The sequence below is a fragment of the Varanus komodoensis genome, unplaced genomic scaffold (assembly GCF_004798865.1).
Source record: "Varanus komodoensis strain SLA01 unplaced genomic scaffold, ASM479886v1 scaffold63, whole genome shotgun sequence".
NCBI lineage: Eukaryota > Metazoa > Chordata > Lepidosauria > Squamata > Varanidae > Varanus > Varanus komodoensis.
The window spans coordinates 538,506-563,576 of NW_025336259.1; the positions used below are offsets into that span (position 1 = coordinate 538,506).

At 47.0% G+C, this 25,071-nt stretch overlaps 1 protein-coding gene across 4 annotated transcripts in view; it reads left to right on the forward strand.

The window, feature by feature from the left end:
* The window catches only part of FAM168A (family with sequence similarity 168 member A), a 150,991-nt gene that overhangs the window by 80,853 nt on the left and 45,067 nt on the right, over positions 1 to 25,071 (forward strand). For 2 of the 4 annotated variants that reach the window (XM_044450136.1, XM_044450137.1), the window contains exon 4: positions 11,955 to 12,053. The exons of the other annotated variants lie outside the window; for them this stretch is intronic. In XM_044450136.1, coding sequence (XP_044306071.1) covers positions 11,955 to 12,053 — 99 coding nt within the window. The remainder of the gene's footprint in view (positions 1 to 11,954; positions 12,054 to 25,071) is intronic. 4 annotated transcript variants of the gene reach the window in all.

The window sequence follows — 25,071 nt, forward strand, 5'->3', positions numbered from 1 at the left end:
GTTGGGCTGGCTTATAAACTGTGGTAGGTCCATGTGACACGGAAAGCCCTGCGCCACTGGAGCCTTTTTCACACTCCCTCTCAGCAGCACAGCCTCCCCAGTGCAGAGCGGAGCTTCCGGATGCCAGGGGTTTCTTCGCACCATTCTGTGAAATTCCTTATCACAACCCTATCCAAGTGCACCAGTTTGATTCACATTTTGGAGGACATGAAAAGCGTGTTCCTTGCACCCTCCCAGAAACATTCTTGTTTTCTTTCTGCTCTTGCTGGCTTTCGCTCTCATTCCATCCAAAGCAGCGCTGGCCGGGAGCGTGAATGCCCTTCAGCCAAAGATGCTTTATCATTTCCCAGAGCCCAGGCTGGGACAACAGGAAGAGAATGTTGCCTCAGCGAGCTCGCTTGGCACTGTTCAAATACTTTAGTCCGGAAAGCCCTTCCAGTGTTTTCGCCCTTTTCACCAATTTTGCATTATGTGTCTTGATCACAAAGGAACTAGCTGGCAGCTTGTTTGTCTGCGGATTCAACACAAATTTAGCATCATTTTGAACATTCAAGTAGTAAATTATAAGGTTTGTTCCGAGACGTAGAAGGACTCATCTAAATTGCACTTAGCAACCCTAGAGCGCTCGAGCACCTATTTACCTTGTGTTTGCATTGAAAGAAAAGTGACTGAAAATAATACTGGTATCTTAATACTTGCATCCATTTCCTTCATAATTCTGCATCTGTGTTGTCTATTGCCAGGTGTTCAGGAAGGGCAATACATGATGGCATTTTTGTTTTTACTTTGCTCTACAAAGTGATCGGTGTCCCCCTTTCTCTCTGCATCTCCCCTCACACAGCTGCATTCGGGTGGGAGCTGGCTTAAAGGGTTCATGGGCACAGTCCATCCAAGCCTCTTGAAAGCTTGGACCTGTTGTGTCTCCGACCAGGAATATGATGGGACCTGGAAACCTTTCTCAATTTGACCCACCATGAGCCTCCCATCCAATGGAACAGGGCCTTGAAGGGATGTAGAGCTGACCTTTTTTAAGTAGTTGGGATGCTGCTGTCCATGGAATCATAGAATTGCAGAACAGTAGAGTTGGGAGGGGCCGAGAAGGCCATGGATCCAAGCCCCTGCCTTTGCAGGTCTCTCCCTTCAGATTTCCCCTCTTACTGTCAGCTTAACTGCAGTGTTCATAACAGCTGCTGAGGAAATGAATTTTCCAAGCAACGACAGGTTGTTTCTTTTTGCAACAGAGATGCTTTCTGGTAGTAATTTGGGTTGCTTTGCCTTGAATAAGGAAGCAAGACCTGTCAGCTTTACAAGTGCCATCAAAGTAGTCTCCATAGCTGTGTCTGGAAGGAGAGGTCAGGAAGGTAGTGGAGGTGATAAAAATTGGTCTGCTGGTTTGGATGAACATGTTGTCTGAATCTTCCATAGAATCCTAGAATGGCGGAGTTGGAAGGGGCCATGAAGGCCATTGGGTCCACCCCGCTGCAGTTGTAGGACACCAATGTGGTCAGGGTTGCAGTCTATGGTTAGGTTAGGACCTTTGTCTCTGCTGTAGCAGCATCCTGGCCACAAGGGTCGATGGGAGACATAGTTCCTCTGGGTATTACTACAATATTTCCCATGGATTCTTGTGTCCAGGTTGCTGTTGGACAGGTAAGAGGTCACTTCTATGGCAGTGGGGAGAACTGAATGATGCCAGGTAAGCCTGTAAGAAACTGGACTCACAAGGGAGGAAAGACCGTGAGTTGTTTTCCAATCCGCTGATGATGAAGCTCAGCCTGATCACTCACACTGCATGCAAACTCTTGCAAGGCCTAAGGTACCCATCTTAAATTTCAGGGAAACCATTCTCATGAAAACCCTCTGGCTTGATGTAGTGTTTCAGATCTTACACAGAATCCATTTCTTTTTCTTTCTTTTACAGCAAATGAGATTATTTAGGAGGTCTTAATGAAGAAACAATACACTTGATGTTTCTTGGAAAGAGATTCCATTAGTCCGCGAGTCTGAGTGTTCGACCTGGGAGAGCAAAAACTTGTACTCGCTCCCTCTGCTTTAAAGCAGCTGCCCTACCCTGCAGTGCTGCATTTGATATATAGCCTTCCGCACCCTCCTGAGGATTACATTTCTGCCTCTCATTTGTTAACACGTTGTAGAGATGAGCGTTCTTCTCCTGGGAGAGGGATTTAAGCTGCCTCTTTCATCAGTGTCCCCAGGAGGCAAAACGCAGGGTAATCGCCATCAGTGGGAAGTGATGGCAGGAAGACTCCTGTTAACAGCTTGAGGGGAAGAAAGACCACATGTGAGTCTTTTCATCTGCCCTTGAGCTTTCCACTCCAAACAGCTTCTGCTGTCTTTCCCCGGGCGAGCGAGCGCTGGTGGAGAGCGCTCCTTTCCCGCATGGTTATGGATCAGGTGAGGGGGCTGCCCAGATCCACTCCAGTTCACAAGAGGAAGGTCCAGGTGACTTCGCTTGCATGTTTTGCCAAAAGCAGGGTCCCTTCTTAAAACCAAGGGTGAACCCTAACATTTTTTAATTTCCACAGAGCACGTAAATTGTTTCAAAGAGCATGTAAAGCAGTGAATTTTTAAGCCTGTTCCAGTGCAAAATGTATCTGTATAATGACCTCCTTTCCGAAAGAAGCAGCTCCTCGACATTGCCAAAACACATGCTTAGACAAAGCATTTACTGTATTATGCCATGAGCAACGGAGAATTAGGCAGTTCTGATGCTGTGCAAGTGCCCTAGCCCAGCGGAAAGGCAGATGAGTGGATTCTAGATCAAATCCAGCCAGAGCGTTCCCTATAAGCAAAAATGACAAAATGGAGGCTGTCATACTTTGGACACAATCTGTGAAGGCCACCATGCTAGGGAAAGTTGACAGCAGGAGAAGAAAAGAAAGGCGAAATAGGATTCCATCAAGGGATGGGTTTATAGGAGCTGAGCAGGGCTGTCAAGGACGGGACGTTTCAGAGGGTACTCACTCCTAGGGTCACCAAAGATCAGGGAAGTAACAACAACATTTAAATTTGTTTAAACATTTTATATAGTGTTCCCTCAGAACAGTTCACAAATAACCAACACTAAAAAATAAATAACCAAGCATCTATTCAAGAATGCCAAAAAAACCAAGACGAGCTGCTATAACACAGAATAAAATTCAGTTTATTGTAAGCCATCCTGAGATGCTAGTGGCAGACAGGGTAGTAAAGCTTTTAACAAACAAACAAATAAAATATTGAACCATTGCAGCCAATCCTTATAATAAAAGCCAATATAAAAACATATCTCTAATGGCTGAGGCCCCATCGGTGCGGGTGTTCAAGGATAGGCTGGACGCGCACATGGTGGGCAGGTCATGAGCGGAGCCGGTTGGAACTGGGGGTCAGACTAGATGGCCCAGGAGGCTCCTTTGGACTCGCTCTGTGTCTATGCTTAATCAATAGTTTAAATAATGGGAAAATAAAAAGGGTTTGACCTGGCCCCAAAATGTATCAAGTGTTGACGCCAGGCACTCCTCTCTGGATTGTTGGTTCCAAAAAGGGGGTGCCACGTCTAACACGCCCCTTCCCCTCGGAGCCCTCTTCCTTGCTTCCTTTAAAGGTGGCTTTTGGGGAAGAGACATTGCAGTGACTAATAGAGACAAAACCAACGTTTTCTCAGAATAAGTAGCACCCTTAGACCTATAAATGTAACAGGTAAATGCCAACAGGCTGATCAGGGATTTTGTTGGTGGTACCCATGCAGTTTCTCAGTTGCCAGATGTGCTCATAGGCCCAGGCAGCGGGAGGACCTTTGCAGTAGAGACTGTAAAACACTTTGCACTGGAAACTGCGCGGATTATATAACTCGTAGGAGGAAGAGCTTAGCCTTGGAAGTTCGACTTTCGTGCTTTATCAGCATTGGGCAAACCGTGATTCTTCAGTGCAAAAGCACAGTGATTTCTGAACAGTTTCTGTTAAGAATAAACCTGGCCACCCTTTTATGCTTCCTGACGACAGGTCTGAATCTATCCATGCAGCATGTCGGGCTAAAATCTGAAGGCACGAACCTGCAGCGGCGCAGGCTGCTGTCCCATCTTGGTTAGCATGACAACAGCCTCAACTGTTCGATTACCATGACGATGTGCTGAGAGTTTGTTAAAATGTAATGCTATTAAGTTATTTTTAGTTTATTTGCTCTTCCCATGGAGACCAGCTTTGACTGAAGTGCTGAAAAAATGCACTTTTGAGCACGCCAAATGGGCACCGATGGAAAAGATCTGTCCCGTCGTTCGGGTTTAAAAAAATCAATTACGCGTTCCCATGGATCTTCTGTCTGCAGAAAATTATTCTGGATTACAGGACGTGGCTCTCACTAGACCGGGAACAGCAAGATCGGCCTGTTCGGGACATTGGCCACATCCGCACATCACTCGGCAAATAGGCGGCGCAGTGCGCGTTGCTCACGGAGAGCGCCCCCGCCTTGCCATGCCGTCTTCTGCCCCGGTGTCCTCCAGCCACCACCCAGGGTCCTCAGTGGCAGAACTGGCCCTGGTTTTCCCTCCTCCTTCCAATCCCTTCTCTCTCTCTCTCTCTCTCTCTCTCTCTCTCTCTCTCTCTCTCTCTCTGTGTGTGTGTTAATTTCAAAGCCTCAAAAATGTGCCACTGGGCTTGGACACGCCTGTTCATGCGCTTGTGTCCTAGAAAATGGCACAAGTGCTGTTGGCTAGAGAAACGGGACTTGGCTTAGATTTAATTATGTTTTTAAGTTATCATAAATGGAAAAAGAAGGGTGTGGGGGCTGACCCAGCGGGCTCGATGTTTTTGATGATGGATGTTGTTGGTAGTTTTCTTTTTGTTTTTTTTTTGTAGGATTATAATTTCAAATAAAATTTATTTGGGGAAAAAAAGAAAGAAAATGGCAAAGTGCATTAGTTCGGGGCCTTGTAATTTTCTGCTGTCAAAGGAGGTGGTGAACTGGGGTAGCTTATCTTAGGGGGTGCCTTACTCCAGATATTCCTGCCTGTTGTTTAAGGTCATAAACAGACCCCCCCTCCAAGTTCCTCCCCCTAAGGAGGGCAATGGGGAGGCTGCAAAGGGGCACGGCCTTTTCCATGGTGGCACCCAAGCTCAGATTGCATTACCATCAGAGAGTCATCAGGCACCCACACTGCTGAGTTTTAGGCACCCGACTAAAACTTTTATTTTCCGGCACGCCTGTCGCACCACTTAGATTATTTTTGCGTCAATTTGCACTGGTTTTAATTTGCTGGCTTACTCTTTATTCTTGTTGCTTATTGATACGTTGTTTTATCTTTTGTATTTTAATTGGATTATTTTATTTATATTACCTACTGGTGATGTTAGTGCAATGGTCGCCCAGAGACTATGATGCCAATAGGTGGCCTTTAAACAAGTTTATTAAAATAAATAGGTGACAGCCATGAAACGGCAAGACTGCATAGGGACTAATTTTTATTCACAGTTGCCAGTTGCTTAGCTGTCAACTGGAAAATAAAGGGGGGAAAGTGGCAAAACTAGGTGCACAAAAAGGGGGTGGCAACACTACAGTACCTCTAAAGGTTCTGCCGCCTCTAAAGGTTTCTTCTTTTTTTTCCCCTTTTTTAAAAAAAATGGAATATTTGCACATTTTGGGGGACTGGGAAAGAGATACACATTTCATAGCTAGGTGATGCACAGAAGATAAATTTGTACCAGGAGAAATTTGTGCCCCTTTAGTATAGAAAAAGTTACTGTAGGTGCACGATGTTTCTTAGCCATTACGTCTGCTAGTTACCCATGTGGGGCTTTTGTGTCCAGAGAAGCCGTTCTCTGTCACTTTTCTTCCCATCCTTGAACAGCAAAGAAAAACATGGGAGAATATATTGTGGCTTGTTAGACTATCGTTACGCTTAAGTCAAGCCGGCCTCCGAATGTTGTAGAGAATCGAGGAGTGCTCCTCTCACAAGGTAGGCTTGTGCGGTTGAAGGCACAATCCTATTTCGGCTGGGGCAGAATGGAGGCCCAGAACTCCCGGCTTGCCCCAGCCGGCACGGCCATCTCAGCCTGCAAAGAACTGTGCCTTAATATAGTCTATGAAAAGGAGCTCTGATTCCGATCCATTTCATTTTAATTTTTTAATCTGAAGATAGCAGTTTAGAAATCAGTCTAACAAGTTGACAGTGGTGGATGGTTCGCATTTTTACATTCTATTTCTCCTTTCTAAAGCTCGAACTGTTATACGTAATTTTGCATTTATGCTTCCTGTTGCACATTGCCTATTTTTTAAATTATCAAGGAAAAAACTCTTCCCTGAATTGGCCGTATAGAGGCAACACTTGCCACAGGCAGCCAAGCAAAGAGCTGCTCACAGGCCCGATCCTGTGCATTCCTGAGGCTGGGAGGGAGCCCTTGAGAACCTCAAATATTCGGCCGCTAGCAGCAGATATCTGCCTCAGTTTCCCCTTCTCTGCTACTCCTCTGAGGTGGTGTGGCTGTTGTGATGCAGAGAAAGGTCAGTCGCAGCTAAGTGTGACAGCCAGATCACTGATGGTGTGCTTTGCCTGGCGCAGACCCTTTCTTTCTCCTGCTCTTTGTTAATAGCAAGAGCAAAATTCAGTATTAAGGAATCGCCTCCAAAGGGAAAGGGCTGCATTTGCAGGAGACATATAATAAATTGCCACGTTTTCAGTTGCTCTCCAGTCACACTCTGGTAACCAGTGAAAATAAAACACATTTTACAGACATCTGAAAGACTCTGGGGAATAATTCCATGCAGCATTTAATTGAGGAATTTCATGCCACCACAGTAGAATTTAATTTAGATTTACAGCCTTGTTAAATGCATAATCTTTCTGTTGCTGATTTTATAGTGCCTTGTCAAAAAGGGTTTGTTCTAAGATGACGGAACGGGATTGCTGTGTGCTATACATTATTACATTTTACATTTTATTACATTTTTTTTATACTGCCCATAGCCAAAGCTCTCTAGGCAGTTGACAGCAATAATCATAGAATCATACACTCAAGTCGCCCATCCCACTTCTGCCCAGGCCTGACCCTGCTTAGCTTCCAAGAGTAGGCAGGATCAGGCACTTCAGGCTACATGGAAGCTGAAATAAAAGTAGTACCTGTAAAACCAGGCCCATGTGAACCACTGAGCGATGGAGTGCTGCATCCAGATTCTGGGACTAGTTGTCCCGCCTAGGAGAAGCACTCCAGGTGCGTGCGGTCCTGGGGTTAAACACCAGCTCTCTTCAGGTGTTCGTTCCATGAGGATTTGGAACAGGAGGACAGCACAGCACGAGGGGGCATTCAGTCTCTGAAGGTCCTTCGCCTGTGCCTAGTGAAGTTTCTCAGGCTGGGAAACGTGGGAAGCAGCCTCTTTTGGAAAGGGAGGGGGTTTTCATGCGCAAGACCCATCCTTGATCCGGTGGGGAGGCATTGGGAGAAGCTCAGCTGGAGCTGAAGTTTTACTACAAGGAGGGATCGTGCAAAAGTGTTGAGTTTGGATTCAGTTCTTTACACGAGCAGAGACTTATCTTTTTCTTCTTCGATAGAATAAACTCTTCTGTTACCTGTAGAGTCTAAATAAAATAGTGGCATTCTGAAAGGGTTGTCTTGAGTCTTGGAACCCATGGGAAGGTGGGACGGGGCCAGCTCACTACGATGCCCTTGTTAGGGAGCAAGGGAAGGATATAAGAAGAGCCCTGAAGCTACCTGTGACCACCCCGAGGGCTCGACCATTTCGACCAGCATTCTGCTTGGGCCAATGAGCTGCTCACAGGAAACCCACAGAAAAGACATGTGAACAGCACCCTCCCACTCCTGTTCTCCATCAGTTGGTGGAAGAGGAGAGGCCGTTGATCCTTCAGGACCCGTAGCCTTTTCCTAGTAGCCTTTTCCTGCATGAAGTTGCCCAGTCGCCTTTCATAGCCATCCAGATTGGTGGCCACCACTGCATCTCGTGGAAGTGAATTCCATGGTTCATGGTATAAGGAAGTCCTTCCTTTAATTTGCGATGAATCTCCCACCAACCCATTTTATGGAATGACCACAAATGGGGGCGTGGGGGGGAGACCCAAGTGTCAGGGCTGTGTGCAAAAGAAGAGATAGCCGTATAGTTTTTCCCTGGATTCGCTGAAAAAATCTAAGAAAAGGAATGTAGGACATTTTCATGGTATCCGGCTTTGCGCTAGAAATCAGAGTCTGTTGCATCCAGTGATGCTTTAGGCTTAGAAATGTTCTCCTGCCGTGGTGAATAATTTTATAATTACTTTTTATTTATTTCTATTATTCTTCTATTGTTTCTGTTTTTAAACAGAAATAATAATTTCTGTTTAAAAACCAGCCAAGGAAGCCTGTGCAAAGTAGGAGAGTGATAATTTGTTCTTCATTCCTTTTCAAGTCCTTGATTCATAATAACTTCACAGAGATACCTATTAGTAGAAAATCTTAGTTAAACATAAAACAGTGAACCAGAAGGTTCTGTGGATTTGCAAGGGAGAGCCAACAGTGGCTGAGCTCGCATGCAACACATAATTTAAATTTATTGTTACTAATGTGTAATGGCACTCAGTTTTATTTACTTATTTATGAAAAACTTTTATATGCTGTCCTTTATGCATGGTTTTAATGCTGTAATGTACAGTCATTACCTTCTTGAATGTTGAAGCCTTAATGGCTGTATAATAACATGGAGTTATTAGTCTCTCTCTCCCCCCCTCTCCATGTACCGACTCCACATATGATTCAGCCTGGCTTTTCCCACTTTCTTCCCACTCGGTACTGAATCTGCGAAGAGTCGCTCAGACGGCTGCATGCTTCTGGAGACTCCCTCGGAGCGCTGCGGCCACTTTTTCTGAGCCAGCGCATGTGTCTTTGAGTGCTTCAGTTAAAATAGGAACAGTCAACATCAGCCTCTGATTCCCTTGCTGGTGGGGAAAAAGAGAGGCACCCCCGAGAGGGGTTTGGGGGGAACGTGTGTGTCTGTTAGTGGGGACGCCGTCGGCCTCTTCGTACTGCTTTGCTCCTTGTCCTGAGCTGGGACCACTCAGAGGGTGCAGGTGCGACATGGGTTGGGGTCAGGTTGCCTTAAAGGAAGTCTTCCCTCATATTGCCCTATGCAGGCGATTAAGGCTGGTGCCTGGGGCCCTCCCCCGGTGCCCCTGCCTAACGAGGGGAAGTGGGGAGCTGCAAGGGAGAGGACCTTCCCCCCTTTTGCAGAAGGCTCTACCCAGAGGCGCTCACCTGGCACCTACATTACGTTCTTTCCAGCACCAGGTGATGGCCTTTTTATTCTCCAGAGCATTTAAAGAAATGTTTTAGTGCTGTGTTCTGCAGCTGGTTTTAATTTAGTTTATTTATTTGTTTGTTTATTTTCCACTTTTATACTGCCCCATAACCCTCGTAGGTGGCTTGCAAAGGCTGAAAACAGCATATAAATGCAATCAATTTTATAACCTTGTAAGGTTTTGTTTTTTACTGCTGGTCTTATTTCGCTCTGATTTTTGTGCATGCTTTATTGTTCGTTTTAGCATTTGTGCAGTATTTGATGTATCATACATTACCCAGAGAACTTTGTTTCCCGGGTGATGTAAAAGTAGAACAAATAAACAGAATAAAAAGAAAACTGAAGGAGGTGGGAGCAACCTGGAATGGAAATAGCTCTTCCCCTTCCATGTCCCCAAAATAACTCTTACATGAGAACTGCTTACATCATCCATTATCATGAGAACTGCTGATGTTACTTCACTGCTTTCTTTAAATGAGCGCTTAGCATGAGGTTTATTTTGTTCACTTGATTGATAGATTGCCTTTCCGACAGAAATGGGGCCCAAGGTGGCTCACATCATAAAACCAATATTAAAACAAGAATGTAATTAAAGCAGCCATAAAAAAATAAATGAATTAGAACACAGTTAAAAACAGGACAATAAAGAAAAGCAAACCCAACACAGCAGAGCTCCTTTCTGAAAGAGGCCACCTTGCGTTCTTGTCTGAGCAAAAATGGCTTTGCTTGCTAGTGGAGGTAGAAAGAAACAAATTAAAAGAATGAAAGAAAAGCTGTTTAGGCATAGGGTGTTGGGGGGGGGGGGTTTGGTTGCATTCTTGTTATTCTGCAAAAGACAAAAGCTGCCAACTCAAATCTGGATACCCTGCCAAGGCGATGCCGTGCCCTCCAGTTTCGGTACGAGCCGCTCTGCGCTTGCTAGCGACATTGCAAGAATTGCTTCGTGCAGCTGTAAATGTGTCGCTGTCGAGGCAGACGGGAGCTGAGATATTTTCCCCAAAGGCCAGTGAACGCATCTGTGCTGACAAATGGCATTAGCTGACCCCCCCTGGTGCAGGCATGGTGCCCAGCGTCCTCGGCGCAGCGTTTCACACCGCGATGCTCCAGGAGTCCTGGGAGGCGCACGATGCTGCGCTCGCTGCCGGGTGTGCTTTTTGCGAGAAATCTGCTGCGGAAGACCTCCCTTGATACTGTGTTGCGAGACAGTGATATGCTTGTTGTGGAATTATTCTGATTTTAATTTGCTGGGCAGGGAACAGCTTGTTCCTCTGAGGGATGTTTTTTCACAGTCCGCTGGATCTCATGGTGGGGCAGTGTTCCCTAATAGGCGCCTCTCATTTCACTTCACTGCATCTGGACACTTCCACCAGCTGCTTCGATGGCTCTTCCGCCATCAGAATATCCTGGCGGGTCGTGGTTATGACATGTCACCTTGTGCAACTGAGTCTGGGTCTCCCCGCCGTTGACACTCAATGTCAAATTCTTCACTTCGCACTATGATAGGCTAGTCTTCTCTATCCTTTAAAAATGCATCTTTCCTAGAATAGCTTACAAGCAATCTCTAAAAACCCATCTATACATTTATCCAAACAATAATGCACTTTATATGCACCGGGTATTCAGTGTGTCTGGTCCTTCACAGCATTGGCGAGGAGGAGTGGTTCCTGCATCAATGAGCGTACAGTGGAAGGTCTGATGGGGAGAGAAAGACCGGGGAGGGCTGGTCAACCTGCGCAATGCACTTGTATGGAACCTGTGAATCCAGGCCACGAGGCGAAGCAAGGGGGTATCGCTGCGGCTTCTTCCAAACCTGCAGCCGACTGCTCATCCACCCACCCTCTTTTGCAATGGCACTTGGAAAAAATAGCTGTAAAATCCCAGATTTACTCAGAGAGAGAGAGAGAGATCAGCTCTGTGACTCCTCTTCGAATGCGGAGCGGTGGCGCCTCTGCTGGTGGAGGCAGTTTCCTGTGCTGGGGGTACGTTCACAAGTACAGCCAGCCTCTTGAGCCGAAGCCAAGGCATTTTTGCTGCTCTTCCTTGTCATCCGCCCTCCAGGGTTAATGGGAGCCTGAGCCTAAGCCCAGCACCCTGCTGGTGTATCCATGGCTGTGAGCTGTCAGCAACTCAGACACCCCCAGTCCAGAGAGATCATTTCGGCATGTCTCTTGGGCTGTTCCTGTTTGCGTCTCCCCTTTTGCGTTTGTCATTGTGAGAGGAATCAAGGACCGATAACAATCAAAGGAATTCTTTCTGGAACATTGGAGCTGATGGCGTGATTTATAGTCACCCAGATCTACTCATGAAAAGAGGAAACGCATGCAGAGATTGCTCACTCAGCCTGAATCTGCGAGATGGCGGGAGAGCTGATTCTCCCCTGCATTTTTCTTCCAAAGATGAGGTGCCATCCTTTGCCTCTTCAAGAATATTCTTATCTCGCTGCAGCAGTCAGGAGAAGATTGCTTTTTTAAATGTCTTTCTCATAATCTCCCAATGTATACAAAATGGTGCTTTTGCCCTACTGAGTGTCCCACTGTTTTACTCATATATTACACGCCAGAAACGCAATACTCTTCACACATCCGCGCGCACACCGTCGCAGCCTTGATCTGTAACCTTGACAATGCGGATCGCTTCCATTGATTTTCTTTTCTCTCGTTTTTCTCTTTTGTTTTATCTGTAGAAGAAGGTGCCTACAGTCTAACATTTGCTTCTGAATCTCTAGCAGCGTTTTGTGACCGTGTTCTGCTTTTGCGAGCAAGTGGAGTCGGAATGAATTACGGTAATTTTCGTGTTCAGGCTGTGTTCTGTGCTCGGGAAGAAGCAATACAAGCTCTGCCTGAAGCAGAGTTAGTATTTTTACATTCCTGCCGAGCGACACAGTGATGAGCTGGTGCATGAGCAGAGTGGGAAAAGCACGGAGGCAGGGGAAGCTGTTTGAAGGCTCTGCTTCCCGTGCTTGGGGCGCATATGTGGGATAACGAATACTGCCCATCTGTGGATCGTGCACGGTGGTACATGCCAAGCTGACCCAGAGATCACAGCTTCTGCCACACCGGTGGGGAAATTCTCTGTGATGTTTTGCCTCTGCAGGGCACAGAGGTGATGATGTTATGGTAGATTGCCCTGGACGTCACAGAAAGGATATGGTTGCTGGAATGGGCAGGTGTCTAGTCTTCTGTTCACAAGCCTTGCATGCAAAATCTGCACGGACTTCTCATTATGGCACGCTCATGTGCGCGCGCATGTGCATGTCTGTGTCCACTCATTGCTGACTCATCCCACAAAAAGGAGAAAAGGGGCTGAAAACGACGTGGGGTCATTTTCGCTCTACGAGGATTTCTGGTTGGGAGGGGGACTTGCCAGGTAGGAGCAGGCGGCCAGGTGTGGCCAATTTCACCGGTGCTGCCACTTTGATGCCTCCGCCTGTGATGGAATGTGGCGCATCCCTGTGCCGAAGAAGCGCATGGCCAGCTGTGTGGGCCCTGCAGTCCTTGAGGGCCCCAGCCAGGCTTGGCGACACCAGCGGGAACTCCTGCCATTGGTTTGGGGGCTGCCTTTCTTGTGCTTTTCTTTCACCTTCCCTGCCCGTAAGAAGCCTCCCCGTGGGCTCCTCTGTCTCGGTCCACCTCAGTTTCCCCCTGCATCCCGACACCACCTCAGCCTGCCCCCAGTAAGGTTTGCATTCCAGCCAACTGGCAGCTCTCCTTTTCCTTACAGACGGTTTAGTTTTCTGAGCAGCTGGACGTTCTGTACAGCGCAGCAGCTCAGCATGTCAGTGGCAAAACTTCAGCCTGGTCAACACAATAGATGCATACGCCCTGCTTGAGTCGAGCTTAATGTCGGACGTCTCTTTGAATGATGTGAATAGGAAAGGCTAGAAAGGAGAGAGATGATCAGAGACGGCAGCGGAGTAATAGGAAGGAATGCAGGAGTGGAGTGGAGTGGAATGAAAGACCGAAGGAAAAGGCAGTGCACGATCATTGGGCTAGGATTGTCTTTGCTCCAGGTGACTGGATTTGTGGTGGCTGGCTTAGTGCAGCTCGGAGTACAAGTCTGTCTGGTCTACTACTATTTAATCTGCTCAGCGGTGGCTCTCCGCAGACACTTTCGCAGTTCTTGCGTCTGAAACGATTTTAACTTGAGGCTTTCGGAAGGCAGCGCATGCACCGTGTCACTCAGCAATGGGGCTTTCTCTGAAGTGCCCACGGGGGTCTCTCCACCTCTGGTCCCCCCAGGGGGCCAGGCAGTCACACTGAGTCACCTTTCTAAAGCAGCGTGGAAAGCAAGCATGGATTCCGTGGAGCTTAGGGAGAAGATCGGGCGTGGATGCATTGTTCCCCGGGGATCACCACCTCCGAGTCAGTTGAACCCTCTCCGGGAGCTTTTCTCTGGCTAGTGACAGGGTATGGCATTGATGAATAGGGTGAAGCAAAAGGGTAGCTAAAAATAGCAGGCATTCTTTGCTAATTGCCGCTTGCCTTGTGCTGAATGTTTCTTCCATGTACCTTTGTGAAAGGCAGACAAACATGCAGCACATTGCATAGAGAATAGAAATCTAAAGATGGGAAGTATGTTGCAGAAATGCAGATCAGTGGAAGCTGCACTCTCTGCTAAACTTCCTGGAACGAGCTCGGAATAATTTGTGGCTGCTGGAAGTATGCAGTACCGGCACCTGCAGAATTCTTCCCGGTGTTCCAGAGAAGCTGCTGTAAGAAGCAGATTATTCTTTTAAAAAGCTAATAAATTACCCATCCTTGAAGGCTTACATTTTTAACCCATGAAAAGTAAGGGCCTATCTCTACAGATGAATCTGGTTTAGTATGCTAACATTTCAAAATGGTACTCCTTTCATCTTGCATCGATGGCAATTAGTACCATAATGAACACATCCATATTGGATCGACTTTGCATCATGGTCTCTTTCCTTGGCTGTAGCTTCCCCCTTGTTTAGCTGGCCTCTCCCTTCTTGCCTCCTCCTTTGGTGTCAGCTTTAAGTCCTTCACATCATATTTGCATATCTTTGAACAAATTATGTGTGTAAATAATTAATTTATCCTTAGGCTGTTACGTGTGTGCACAGTTTGACTGTGGATATTGGAAAATGCTGTCATCGTATACTTGTGGGGAAATAGTCGGCTTTGCTGAGCATTCTGTATTTCTAAGTTCAGAAAAAAATTAACGTTGTGTGGATTCCTTACCTGTTGACAAAAATGAAACTACACACACACACACACACACACACACACACACATATCACAGCATCAAAATCTCAGACTCTCCTTTACTTTGCCCCCAGCCTCCACTCAGCCTGAAGGATAGTTTTTACAGTTGGACCAGTGCAGGTCTCTAATCCTGAAAACCACACTGAAAACCACACGGTTAAAAATTGCTCTTCCTGCATTCTGAAGTGCTCCTTTCAGAAAAGATCTTCATAGGCAGTTAATGTGTTTTGCTTGTTTGAGTATATAAAAGAGATTTTATGTAGGAGATTTTCCTCTCTCCCTGCCATGGATGCAGGATATTTTTTGATGACACTTCCTTGGGTCTCTTATGCTGGTGTTTCCACTTTGCTATCAAGTGTGTTGCTACAGTACTGAAAGCAGTGCAAAGTTTTCTATAGGGAGAACTGGGTGCTTTCCAGTTGTGTTGGATTGCAGCTCCCATAATCCCCAGCCTACATGACTTACTTTTCAGCAGCTCCACCTTCAGCTATTTCCTGGCTGCACCTTTTCTCCCTTGTGGATCCCTCCATTTGAAACTCCTGGCATCTATCCGCCTCCATCTGTTGGTGTGTTTACATGTGGATAAAAATCAGCCTTCTCACTCTGTGATCTTCTAACTGACCTGACATTTTTACGGGTTCCTTTTGCTCCCTTACTCGTTTGAGTAGTTTGGAGGGCAGGGTCTCTGTCTTTCGTTTTAAGTACAGCACCTGCTTTATCTGGGTGCTTGAAATGAATGAAACCATCTTCTTACCGATCCTAGAGGCACAATGATGTGTATTGATCACGTGCGTTTTAAGTGCATCCCAGTCAATGACTTCACCTTCCAAGAACTCATTAAACTTAGTTTGAATAAAATAACACATTTTAGCAACTGGCACCTTCCATTGTGCTACTTCACACAAAGGCAACCAGATTTTGTCAAAAGCCTTTTAAAGTATACTCTGTTACTTTGATATTGGAGTCAGACAGACGCCAGTTGTGTCATTCTTCTAAGAACAATGAGAAATATTTGATAATGGCATCAATTCAACTTAAAAAATGGCATCTTTCCTTAACCACCCCCAGGTCAAATGTTTCCAGTCAAAGTTCCAGTGATTCCAGCATGCTCTTTGGTGGAACTGCAAAGTTGACCCAATCCAGCATGCTGGGCTTTGCAAAAAGTCTAGTGGACATACCCGAGCATTTGCTCCATCCGATGACGTTCTCCCCTCCTTGCCATGTCCCATTCAGAGCACTCCATCTCTGTAACTCGGTAGCACACGCCCCTGCTTCTCAGGGGCAGGCACGGTTTAGGCTTCTGTCATCGCACCCATGTAAAGAGATGGATCAGAGGCGCTGCAAGAGCTCTCCCAACTTTGTCAGCGTTAAATCCTCGGCCGTTGGCTGCTAATTATTTTATGTTTATTATTTTATTATTTTTCCATCCTGCCTGTTTTCCTGCAGGGAGCCCGAGGCGGCTTACACAGGCAATCTTTTTAGGAATTACTCATGCATCTAATTACTCCCTTCAGCAAGAGATCCAGGAGATATATTTCACATTAATAATCTGATTTATCTGTTCACTTACGCAGTGCATGTCGAGGAATGTGTGGTAAACCTCCCAGGAGTCAAGTGGAGCAGCTTGCAGTAGTCAATGAGAGATTCAGAGGCCTTCAGGGCAAAATCTCTCCCTCGGTTGGCTTCGGTATAGCGTCTCCAGTGCGCGCTGCTGATCTGGGAAATGGCTATCAGTTCTGCGTACGTCGGACTGTGGCAACAAAAGCCACCGTTTCGTTTTGGATAAGATGTTATTTCCCATGGCAAGTAACAAGGAAGAGGAGGTCATAATAAAAGATCTTGGAGTTTTAGTGCCAATAGAATCAGCAGTCTTGCAGGTGCACCAGACCTTTTAATGCTTCTGGAAGACTTCATCGACAAGAGAGGCAAGATCAGACTTGTTTACTGATGGTGGCGCTTCCTTCACTGATGGAAAGCTCCCATTGGGCTTCATCATGAGGAAGGCTTCCAGCACCAGAGAATGCCGCCTGGCGCTCATTTCAGCAACGTTCTACAGGAGAGCAGCGCGGTGGAATTTATGCCTGGTTAAGCTAGTGGGAAGGGGTGCGCCATAGGAATTTCCCACCTGAGGTCCCACAAACCATGTAGTAGCAACTATAATCGCACTAGGGTTGTGCAGGAGAACTTCCCAGCGGATTGTGCGGAAAGATGAGCTCTCCCACGCAGCTGGCCTTCAGAGCAGAGCAGCCCATCCCCACCTCTGGAAGAAAGCCATTCCCGTTGCCAGAGTGGTCTCTGGAGAGGGTTGTGTGCAGCACTGGTGTGGTTTCTGCCTGGTTTTGGGGGACACACCTTGCCGTACTCAAGATGCCCTTCCCACCTTGCGTGTGGCCTTCCACCAGTGTGTAAGTGCTCTCATTTTTACATGGTGCGGTGAAGTAGTGAGCTCAGGAGATAAACTGAAGAGAGCTGGAAGCGTCTTGCAGGGCCTGTGTTTTCCTTGCTGGCAGCAGTGAAGCTAATTAGCTTTCTGTGGATGGAAGGATTACAGTTCCAGCCCATGCTAAGGGCAGTGGGTAGAAGGCAGTGAATCAAACCCGCCTGGGACTATGTGCTTAGCTCCATCTTGTTAGATAACACAGTAGATAACTGTGTTAGATAACACAGTTCCTGACTATCAAGAAACACAGAATAAAAACCAGGTCAGTGGATTTTAATCTCCTTTTAAAGCCTGCCCGAATACTGGCTGCAATTTACCATGCCTTTCCACAGTCTGTTTTTCTTTTCTTTGAAAGTCAAAGACACTCAGAGACTGAACAATATGGGTGTCATCTAGCCAGTGTTAAGCATTTTAAATCAAATCGATTGCACTGGTAGAGCTGAGGACATGATTACCTCTCTCCCATTGGAATCGGCGAGACGGGGACTTAATTTTGACAGGATTGTGCCTAATGTATCTTCCTCTCCAAAACAGCTCTCCTTCCAATGTTGGGGCACAGGTGCAGAATTCCCCTGCATGAGAAAATCAGTAAAGGGGCATGGGCTCGGGTTGCATATTTAGAAGGTTATTTAAATGTCCATCCCTCGGTCGCACCGTGCTTTTGCAAGCAGTATGCCTCACCTTCAAGAAAGGGAAATGTCTGTGGCATTCAAGCTTATGTGAAAGCAATTTCCCTCTTAAATAGGGGCATTACATTTTTCAGAGCCACTCATTCCTTCTAATGGGTCGGATGAGGAGAGTTCTATATCTCCTTGCATAGCAGAACAAAATAAGGCTTAATCAAATCAGCATTGAGCAAACAATATAGGCTGGGTTTATCCACATAATAGGTCTTTCAGCATCGCGCATGCTGCAGAGGCCATGTCTGTCTGGTTCTTCTCAGAGTATTTGTTTTGCTTCTCCACAGCAGCTTTCAAGGATAAGTGCTTGAATTTGCCAGCTGCTTTTGCACGTCTGCTCTGCACTCACTGGGCAGTTTTCGCAATTCTTTGAAGTGACATGTAAAAGAAACAGCCACATCGCCAGCCCATGATTTTCTTCTGTCTCTAAGAGCCATGTTTGGAGAAATGCCACTGAAAGGCAGTTTCTGCTTAAATTTTTAGTGTTAGAAAAACGGTTGTCCCCCACGCCCCCCCACCCCCAATTTCAAGTCCAGGCATCTAAACCAGCAGCCAAACTGGCAGGGGAAAATCTTGACTTGTTAGCAGTGAAACTCTTAAGTGGTTCCAAATAAGAACTCTGGATCTTTGAGGAAAATGTGAGATATTTCACAGAGCAAAGAGATTTGGAGAAGCTACTGTGTCTGTAAGTTATGCTATTAAAATTTACATCCCAGTTCTGTAGAATATTCAAGGCAGCCCAAACTAGGAGTGAAAAGAATCGGGTTTTTGTGGTTGTTGTTGTTTAAAGCCAAAAGATATCAACAGTCTGTAAAACCACAGGGCAGCGGTGGCATTAAAACAAGCCAGGTATGAAACTGCAAATACTGGCTGGAGAAAATCAAGAAGCATTGGATCGAGAGAATCTGCAGTGGAGTTATTCTGAAGTCACAGTCCTATGTACTTCCTAGAAAGGATAACTTGAAATGTTTGAAGATTTTGCTTTATTGTCCTGCACTTCCTCACAAAAAAACCAGTGCATCTAACAAGCTATATAAAATGCAGTGCATTGTGTAGACAGCTTTGAGATCACAGCTTGGCCATCACAAATGTATAATAAGGTGCAATAAAACGGTCGACAAAGTGAGTAACGAAAAGCACTAAATGGTTTAACTGGTGCTGAAATTATGACAGTCTAGCGGGACAGCCTTATCTCTCCTAGAAGAATTTCTGTGGCTGGGTGCTGTGCCCTTGTGGAAAAGAGGCTGCCAGATGTGGGAGCCCCATGAGGAGTATTCCTCAAGGCCGCCCCACACGGTGGGGGAGTACCTGGGTCTCGAGCGGTCTAGGGCTTTGTACACTTGTAGTAACTCCTCAAACTGGGCTTGGTAGCTTAGTCAGTGCAGAGACTTCAGACGTAGGGTGATATGCTCACACCTTGCTACCCTCGTTAACATTCTGTGGAAGCATCCAGACCGTCTTCAAGGGAAGCCCCATGCAGAGAGCGTTGTGGCACTCCAGCATCCAGGACAGCCACCTTAGTCTTGAGGAAAAGAAGGACACGTTCATCCCTTCTACAACGACGGGGTTGCAAAAGTCTCCCTGGCTTGCCCCTGTCCTCCAGTTGGGTCCCAATTTGTAGAGGTCAAGCTGTTAAGCTGCGAATAGCAAAATGCAGACGAAAGTGTTTACATCTTGCAAATAAATAATAACATCTCTCTCACAGCGGCTGTTCTTTGGCTGCATCCATGTAATTTGATATTTCTATGGAATATTATGCAATTTCACGGACTTTTTACTTTTCAGATTCCATGGAAACAGATGAGTTTGGCTCATGGCAATTTTAGCAAATTTTGAACAGTATAGAACCTCATTCTGGTGTGTTCTACAAGTGAAATGGTTGGTTGTACACATTTCCAAGACCAAGTATATTAGTACTGGTCTGTACTTATGTGCAGGAAATCATTTTCTGTAAAATAGCTTATATAAGATTACTTGGCCTGTGTTTGGCATTTAAGGATAGTGTTATCCAGGAATCTAAACAGCTCCTCCTTTCATCATTTTTTCCCTTTTCACACTGTAATTAAATTCTCCTGGTTGTGGCTCATCATATAGAACAAACGCCGAGTGCCAGCAGTGATTTTGACTCTGTTGTAAGAGTAGTGTGGTGTTCACAGCTCCATGAACGGCCAGTGAGATGCGCACGAGAAACGAAATTTTACAGCTGAAGATAGTGACATGTGACTTGCCAAAATCAGCCCGGTTGTTGTGCAAGCCCGAGCTAGGAGCCTTGTACGCAGATGTTCGTCTCAGCCAGCTCCTTGAAGGATTCCCACCTTTTAGGAACCATAAACAATTTTCCATCCCTGGTTCTGTGTGTTCTCCGCTCATTCAGCAAACCAGAGTTTTAATGAAGATGGAAGAAGGTTTGGTGGTGTTTGCTTGGTTTGTTTGTTTATTTATTTCTATCCCAGTTGAGTAGCTGAGGCTGTCTGGGTGGTTTTCAACAGTTTGTCAAAACAAAGCAATAAAATATAAAATCTTGTCAAAATTCAAAATTAAAGCTGAAACAATGTAGGATGAAGAGTAGCCCTGTAACAAATGCCTTAGGTGGGTTTGCCCCTCCAGCCCTTGAATATCATGCATATCTTTAAAAGCTTGTATATAAAAGGCTGTCTTTGCCTGAGGCCAAAAAGATGGTAAGGTTGGCACCAGGCAGGCCTCAATGAGGAGGCCGATCCTTAGACGGGGAGCCACCCAAGAGAAAGCCCTTGGTCTTGCAGGGCTGACCTTTGAGCCTCTCTTGGCGTGGACACTCAGTGGGAGGCCCCGGCTGTTGAACCTAATGCCCAGAGAGAGTAACATAGAAACAGAGCGAGTCAGAAGGGGTCTCCCGGGTCATCTAGTCTGACCCCCGGCTCCAGCCAGCTCCGCTCATGACATGCCCACCATGTGCACGTCCAGCCTGTCCTTGAACACCCGCACCGATGGGGCCTCAACCACCTCCCAGGGAAGCCCGTTCCACACCCTCGGGGTCCTGACTGTCAGGAAGTGCTTCCCGGCATCCAAATTGAACCTTGGCTCCCTGAGCTTGGCTCCGTTGGAGCGCATCCTGCCTTCCTCTGCAGGAGAGAACGGGTCTCTACCCACCTCCGTGTGACACCCCCTCACATACCTGTATGTCACCAACAGATCCCCTCTGAGTCTCCTCTCCTCCAGGCTGAAGAGACGCAGTTCCCTCAGTCTCTCCTCATGCGGCTTCCCCTGCAAACCAGCCACCGACCTTGTGGCCCTGCGCTGCACTGACTCCAACCTGGCTATATCCTTTCTGCAATGAGGGGCCCAAAACTGAGCACAATACTCCAGCATGGTTGGCTGAGGGTCTCCATCGTGGCCCCAAGCCACGTGCTGCTTCATGGATTAAAGCCAGCACCTGGAATTGGGTGAAGAAGCATAGAGGCCGCCATTGCAAGTGGGTTGGACCTGTGGTTCCCAGTTATGGATCCGGCTGCCCTATTCTGCACAGGCTGCAGCTTCTCAACAGCCTTCAAGGGCAGCCCCACAAAGAGTGCATTGAAGCAATCTAATTTAGAGATGACTGGAACATGGATCCCTAGGAGTGTGGCTGGGCCACCGGGCAGAGCTGGTAATAGGCGCACGGTTCCACTGAGGTCACTGAGCTTCAAGTGACAAAGATGGATCAAGGGGAACCCTCAGGGCTTGAACCTGCTTCTTCAAGGGCAATGCAGCCCTGTCCAAACAGGCTGACACCCTCCCCCCCCCGCCACTGTCATCTCATCTAGCAGCATCTCCATTCTGTCTGAATGGGGCTGGAGATGGCACTGGAGAGCACACTCGGATAAGCCCCGGTGAGCAAACATGGCCAAGAAGCATTTGGGGCCATGCTTTCTTTTCTGCCTCTTCCCCATCTTAAGCTCAGCCTTAGCCCGCAGCAGATGTGGAATCCCATTGCCTTATTAAGCGTATTAATCGTCTCTGGACCCAGAGCAGCAGCAATGAGCAAAGGGTCGTGCCTGCAGCCATTTTCTGCAGCCCAGGGAAATACCTTCAGCACGGGGCTAGAATCCTCGGCTCAGCTCTGCTGTTCCATCGTGTAACGAAGGTATTTAGAAGGGGCCATTCCAGCTGTGCTTAGAATGGAGGGCCTTTGAGTTCTGCGAATGTCGGCCACGAATTGCTTCTCACTGGCTATAAATTAATTGATGGCCTCTCCAGATTTTTATTACTGTGCTGGCTTACTATTTAAATTAAGTCTTCTGAGCTGCCCTGCTTCAGTAGTCCACAGTTCAATATTTGTAGCAGAAAGACCAAGTGAGTGGACGCTTGACCTGGTCTGGCTGCCTGTGGGTACATGGATGGTGGCAATCGACAGATGCAGCTCCTTTGCTTTGCGCTGTCGGGAACTGGAATGCCCTGTTTGATGTGCAGCTCCGATCCCCTGGATTGTGACTGCATATACAACTTTTAATGCAGAAATGCTTGTTCTGTTTTCAGTGCTTCCTTGTGACGCCAAAATACACAGGAGGGCGTGCTTTAAAAAAAAACCCTGTATAAGTCATAAAACTCAGTAACAGTAGAAAATAAGATTCTATGATAGTAAAACCAAATGAAACCATACAATAAGAAACAAGTCCTCAGACATTAAAAACCAAACCAAAGGGTCCATTGAGCCTCCTGCAGGTTGCTAGTAAGCCTTGGAAAACCTGTATTTGTCCGGTGCTGAAGAAACGACGGCCATGGGACCATGCCGGACTTGCGTTCCACCTCTTCCTAAGAAGGCCCCCTCCTGCGTAGCCAGCAGTGAGATGGCCCTTGGCTGACGTTTGGAGCTCAGTGAGACCTAAACTTGGCACTGACTTCGAATTCGCATTGCTCCAAATGGGTTTAAAGTGGGGTAGAACTGGGTGGACTGAAAGCAAGGAAGCAGCAGATTCTGGCTCTGGAAACTCCGGCTTATTTGTTTGTTTGTTTGTTTGTTTGTTTGTTTATTTTCTGATTTATATCCTGCCTTTTTCCCCAAAGGGCTCAAGGCAGCTTACACCATTCTCCTCCTCCATCTTATCCCCACAACAAGAACCCTGTGAGGTAGGTTGGGCTGAGAGTCTGTGACTGGCCCAAAGTTACCCAGTTGGCTCCGTGGCTGAGCGGGGACTCGAACCCGGATCCTCTGAGTCCCAGTCCTGCGCTCTTAAGCACTACGCCACACTGGCTCTCCCTCCCTCCTCCCTCTTCCCTCCAATATTTTCTCCCTCCTCCCTCCAAAAGTCCCAAAATACTTCATCTTTTTAAAAGTTTCTTTGTACATTGCTTTGGATTTTTTTCCCCAATCTAAATGTGTTTAAATTAGGGTGGGGGGGGGGGACCTCTGGCAAAGCAGCTTTGTGAGGGAGTTTCATTAGGAGATGGCTGAGAACAAAGATAAGCAGTTCTGGTCTTTAAAACTGCCGTGGGTTTCAGTAGGAGGTGCACAGACTGTGCTCTGGTAAAGCTTCTAACAGCCTTCTCTTTAGCCATTCTTGGAAAGCTGCAGCAGTAGCCAGTGCTAGCGACTGGCAAGCTCCTCTCCTCCCAATTTGGCAATTACTTCATAATTAAGAGTTATCTTCGCAACTGGAAGGTGAGGTGTGAGCATCCCTTTTCCGAGAGCTGTCTTCCAGCTTGTAACATCGATGCATGAACATGGATTGTGTGGGGACATCCAGCCCCAGCATGAGCACCCACGGCATAGCCCTCGGGCTGTGGGGCAGCATGCAAATGCAATATATAAATAAATGTATCTGCCAAAGCCCAGCACATACATCCAGGGTCAAAAGAGTATTTGAGATAGAAATATAGGAGCAGGGTGAGTCAAAAGGGGCCTCCTGGCCCATCTAGTCTGGCCTCCAGCTCCAGCCAACTCCACTCATGACATGCCCGCCATGTGCATGTCCAGCCTATCCTTGAACGACCTCACCGGTGGGGCTTCAACCACTTCCCGTGGAAGCCATTCCATACCCTCCAGGTCTTAACCGTCAGGAAGTGCTTCCTGGCATCCAAATGGAGCCTGGGTTCCCTGAGCTTTGCTCCATTGGAGCGTGTCCTGCCTTCCTCTGCAGGGGAGAACAGGCCTCTCCCCACCTCCGTGTGACATCCCCTCACATACCTGTATGTCGCCAACAGATCCTCTCTGAGTCTCCTCTTCTCCAGGCTGAAGAGACCCAGCTCCCTCAGTCTCGCCTCATACGGCATCCCCTGCAAACCGGCCACCAACCTTGTGGCCCTGCGCTGCACTGACTCTAACCTGGCTATATCCTTCCTGTAACGAGGGGCCCAAAACTGAGCGCAATACTCCAGTTGCGGGCGCACCAGAGTCGCACAGAGTGGCAGCAACACCTCTCTGGATCTTGAGATGTATGTAGCAACATCCTCAAAGATTAGCAAGGTACAGCTGAGAGGATTTAATAGAAAAGAAGCTCACCCAATAAAAGCCTACTCGACTGGGTGGCCTGGCCAGGTAGCTAAAGCAGTCTGGGTGGCGCGGGCACAAAATCCTAAGCCAGAATCGCAAAGAAGTCTGGCTTAGCAGCAGCAAACTGTATGCCAATACCTCTTGCCCAGTTAGTTCTCGCTTGGCTCATTTTGAAAGCAAAAGTGGTTGAAATAAGCAGACTCACCCAGACGAAGAAGCATAATGTTGGTTGCTTGGTTGGTTGGTTTAATTTGTTTGGAAGCAGCCCGATAGCAGTAAGTAACATAAATAAAACAATAGGATAGACTCACATATACTTAGTCAAATAAAAATAAAACAGTATATTAAAACCAGCACAAATTTAAATAAATTATATGTGGTGCCATATGTGTACCAGAAGAGAAAAGCTTTTGTTAGGTGCCTAAAGCTCCGCAAAGTAGGCACCTGGCGAATCTTGATCTAATGTTACATCTGAATTTGGACTCTTGGCTTCTGCCTTCCTCTAGCAGGCCAACATTCGATGTCGGCATACAGATCTATGGTTGTTATCGCAGTGGAAGCTTTTCTGCCTGGGGAGTTTCCAATTCCTCTAGGTGTCTCTGCTTACAGAGGGAGCTGACTGAGTAGGATGCTTTCCTGGCTAATGTTTTCCAGCGAAGCTTCGCGGAGAGAAGTGGCTGATCATTCAAGGACATCTACACATGGAGTCCCCCAGCAGCTCACCTGGAGTGCAGAATGTCACTCATGCATTGTGCAGCTCTCACTGAACGGGGGAGAACGTGGGGAGCGGTTGCTGCCCCCTTCGTAATACAGCTCAGCCCCAGGAACTAGTTGGAGCATATCGTGGACCAGTCTCTCTCTCTCTCTTTCTCTCTCTCTCTCTCTCTCTCTCTCTCTCTCTCTCTCTCTCTCTCTCTCGCCAGGACTCCGAGCATGGATTGCTGGCCTCATTGCACCTCATTGCATAATTACGAGGATTAGGGTTTTGGTATATTCCCTGGAATTGC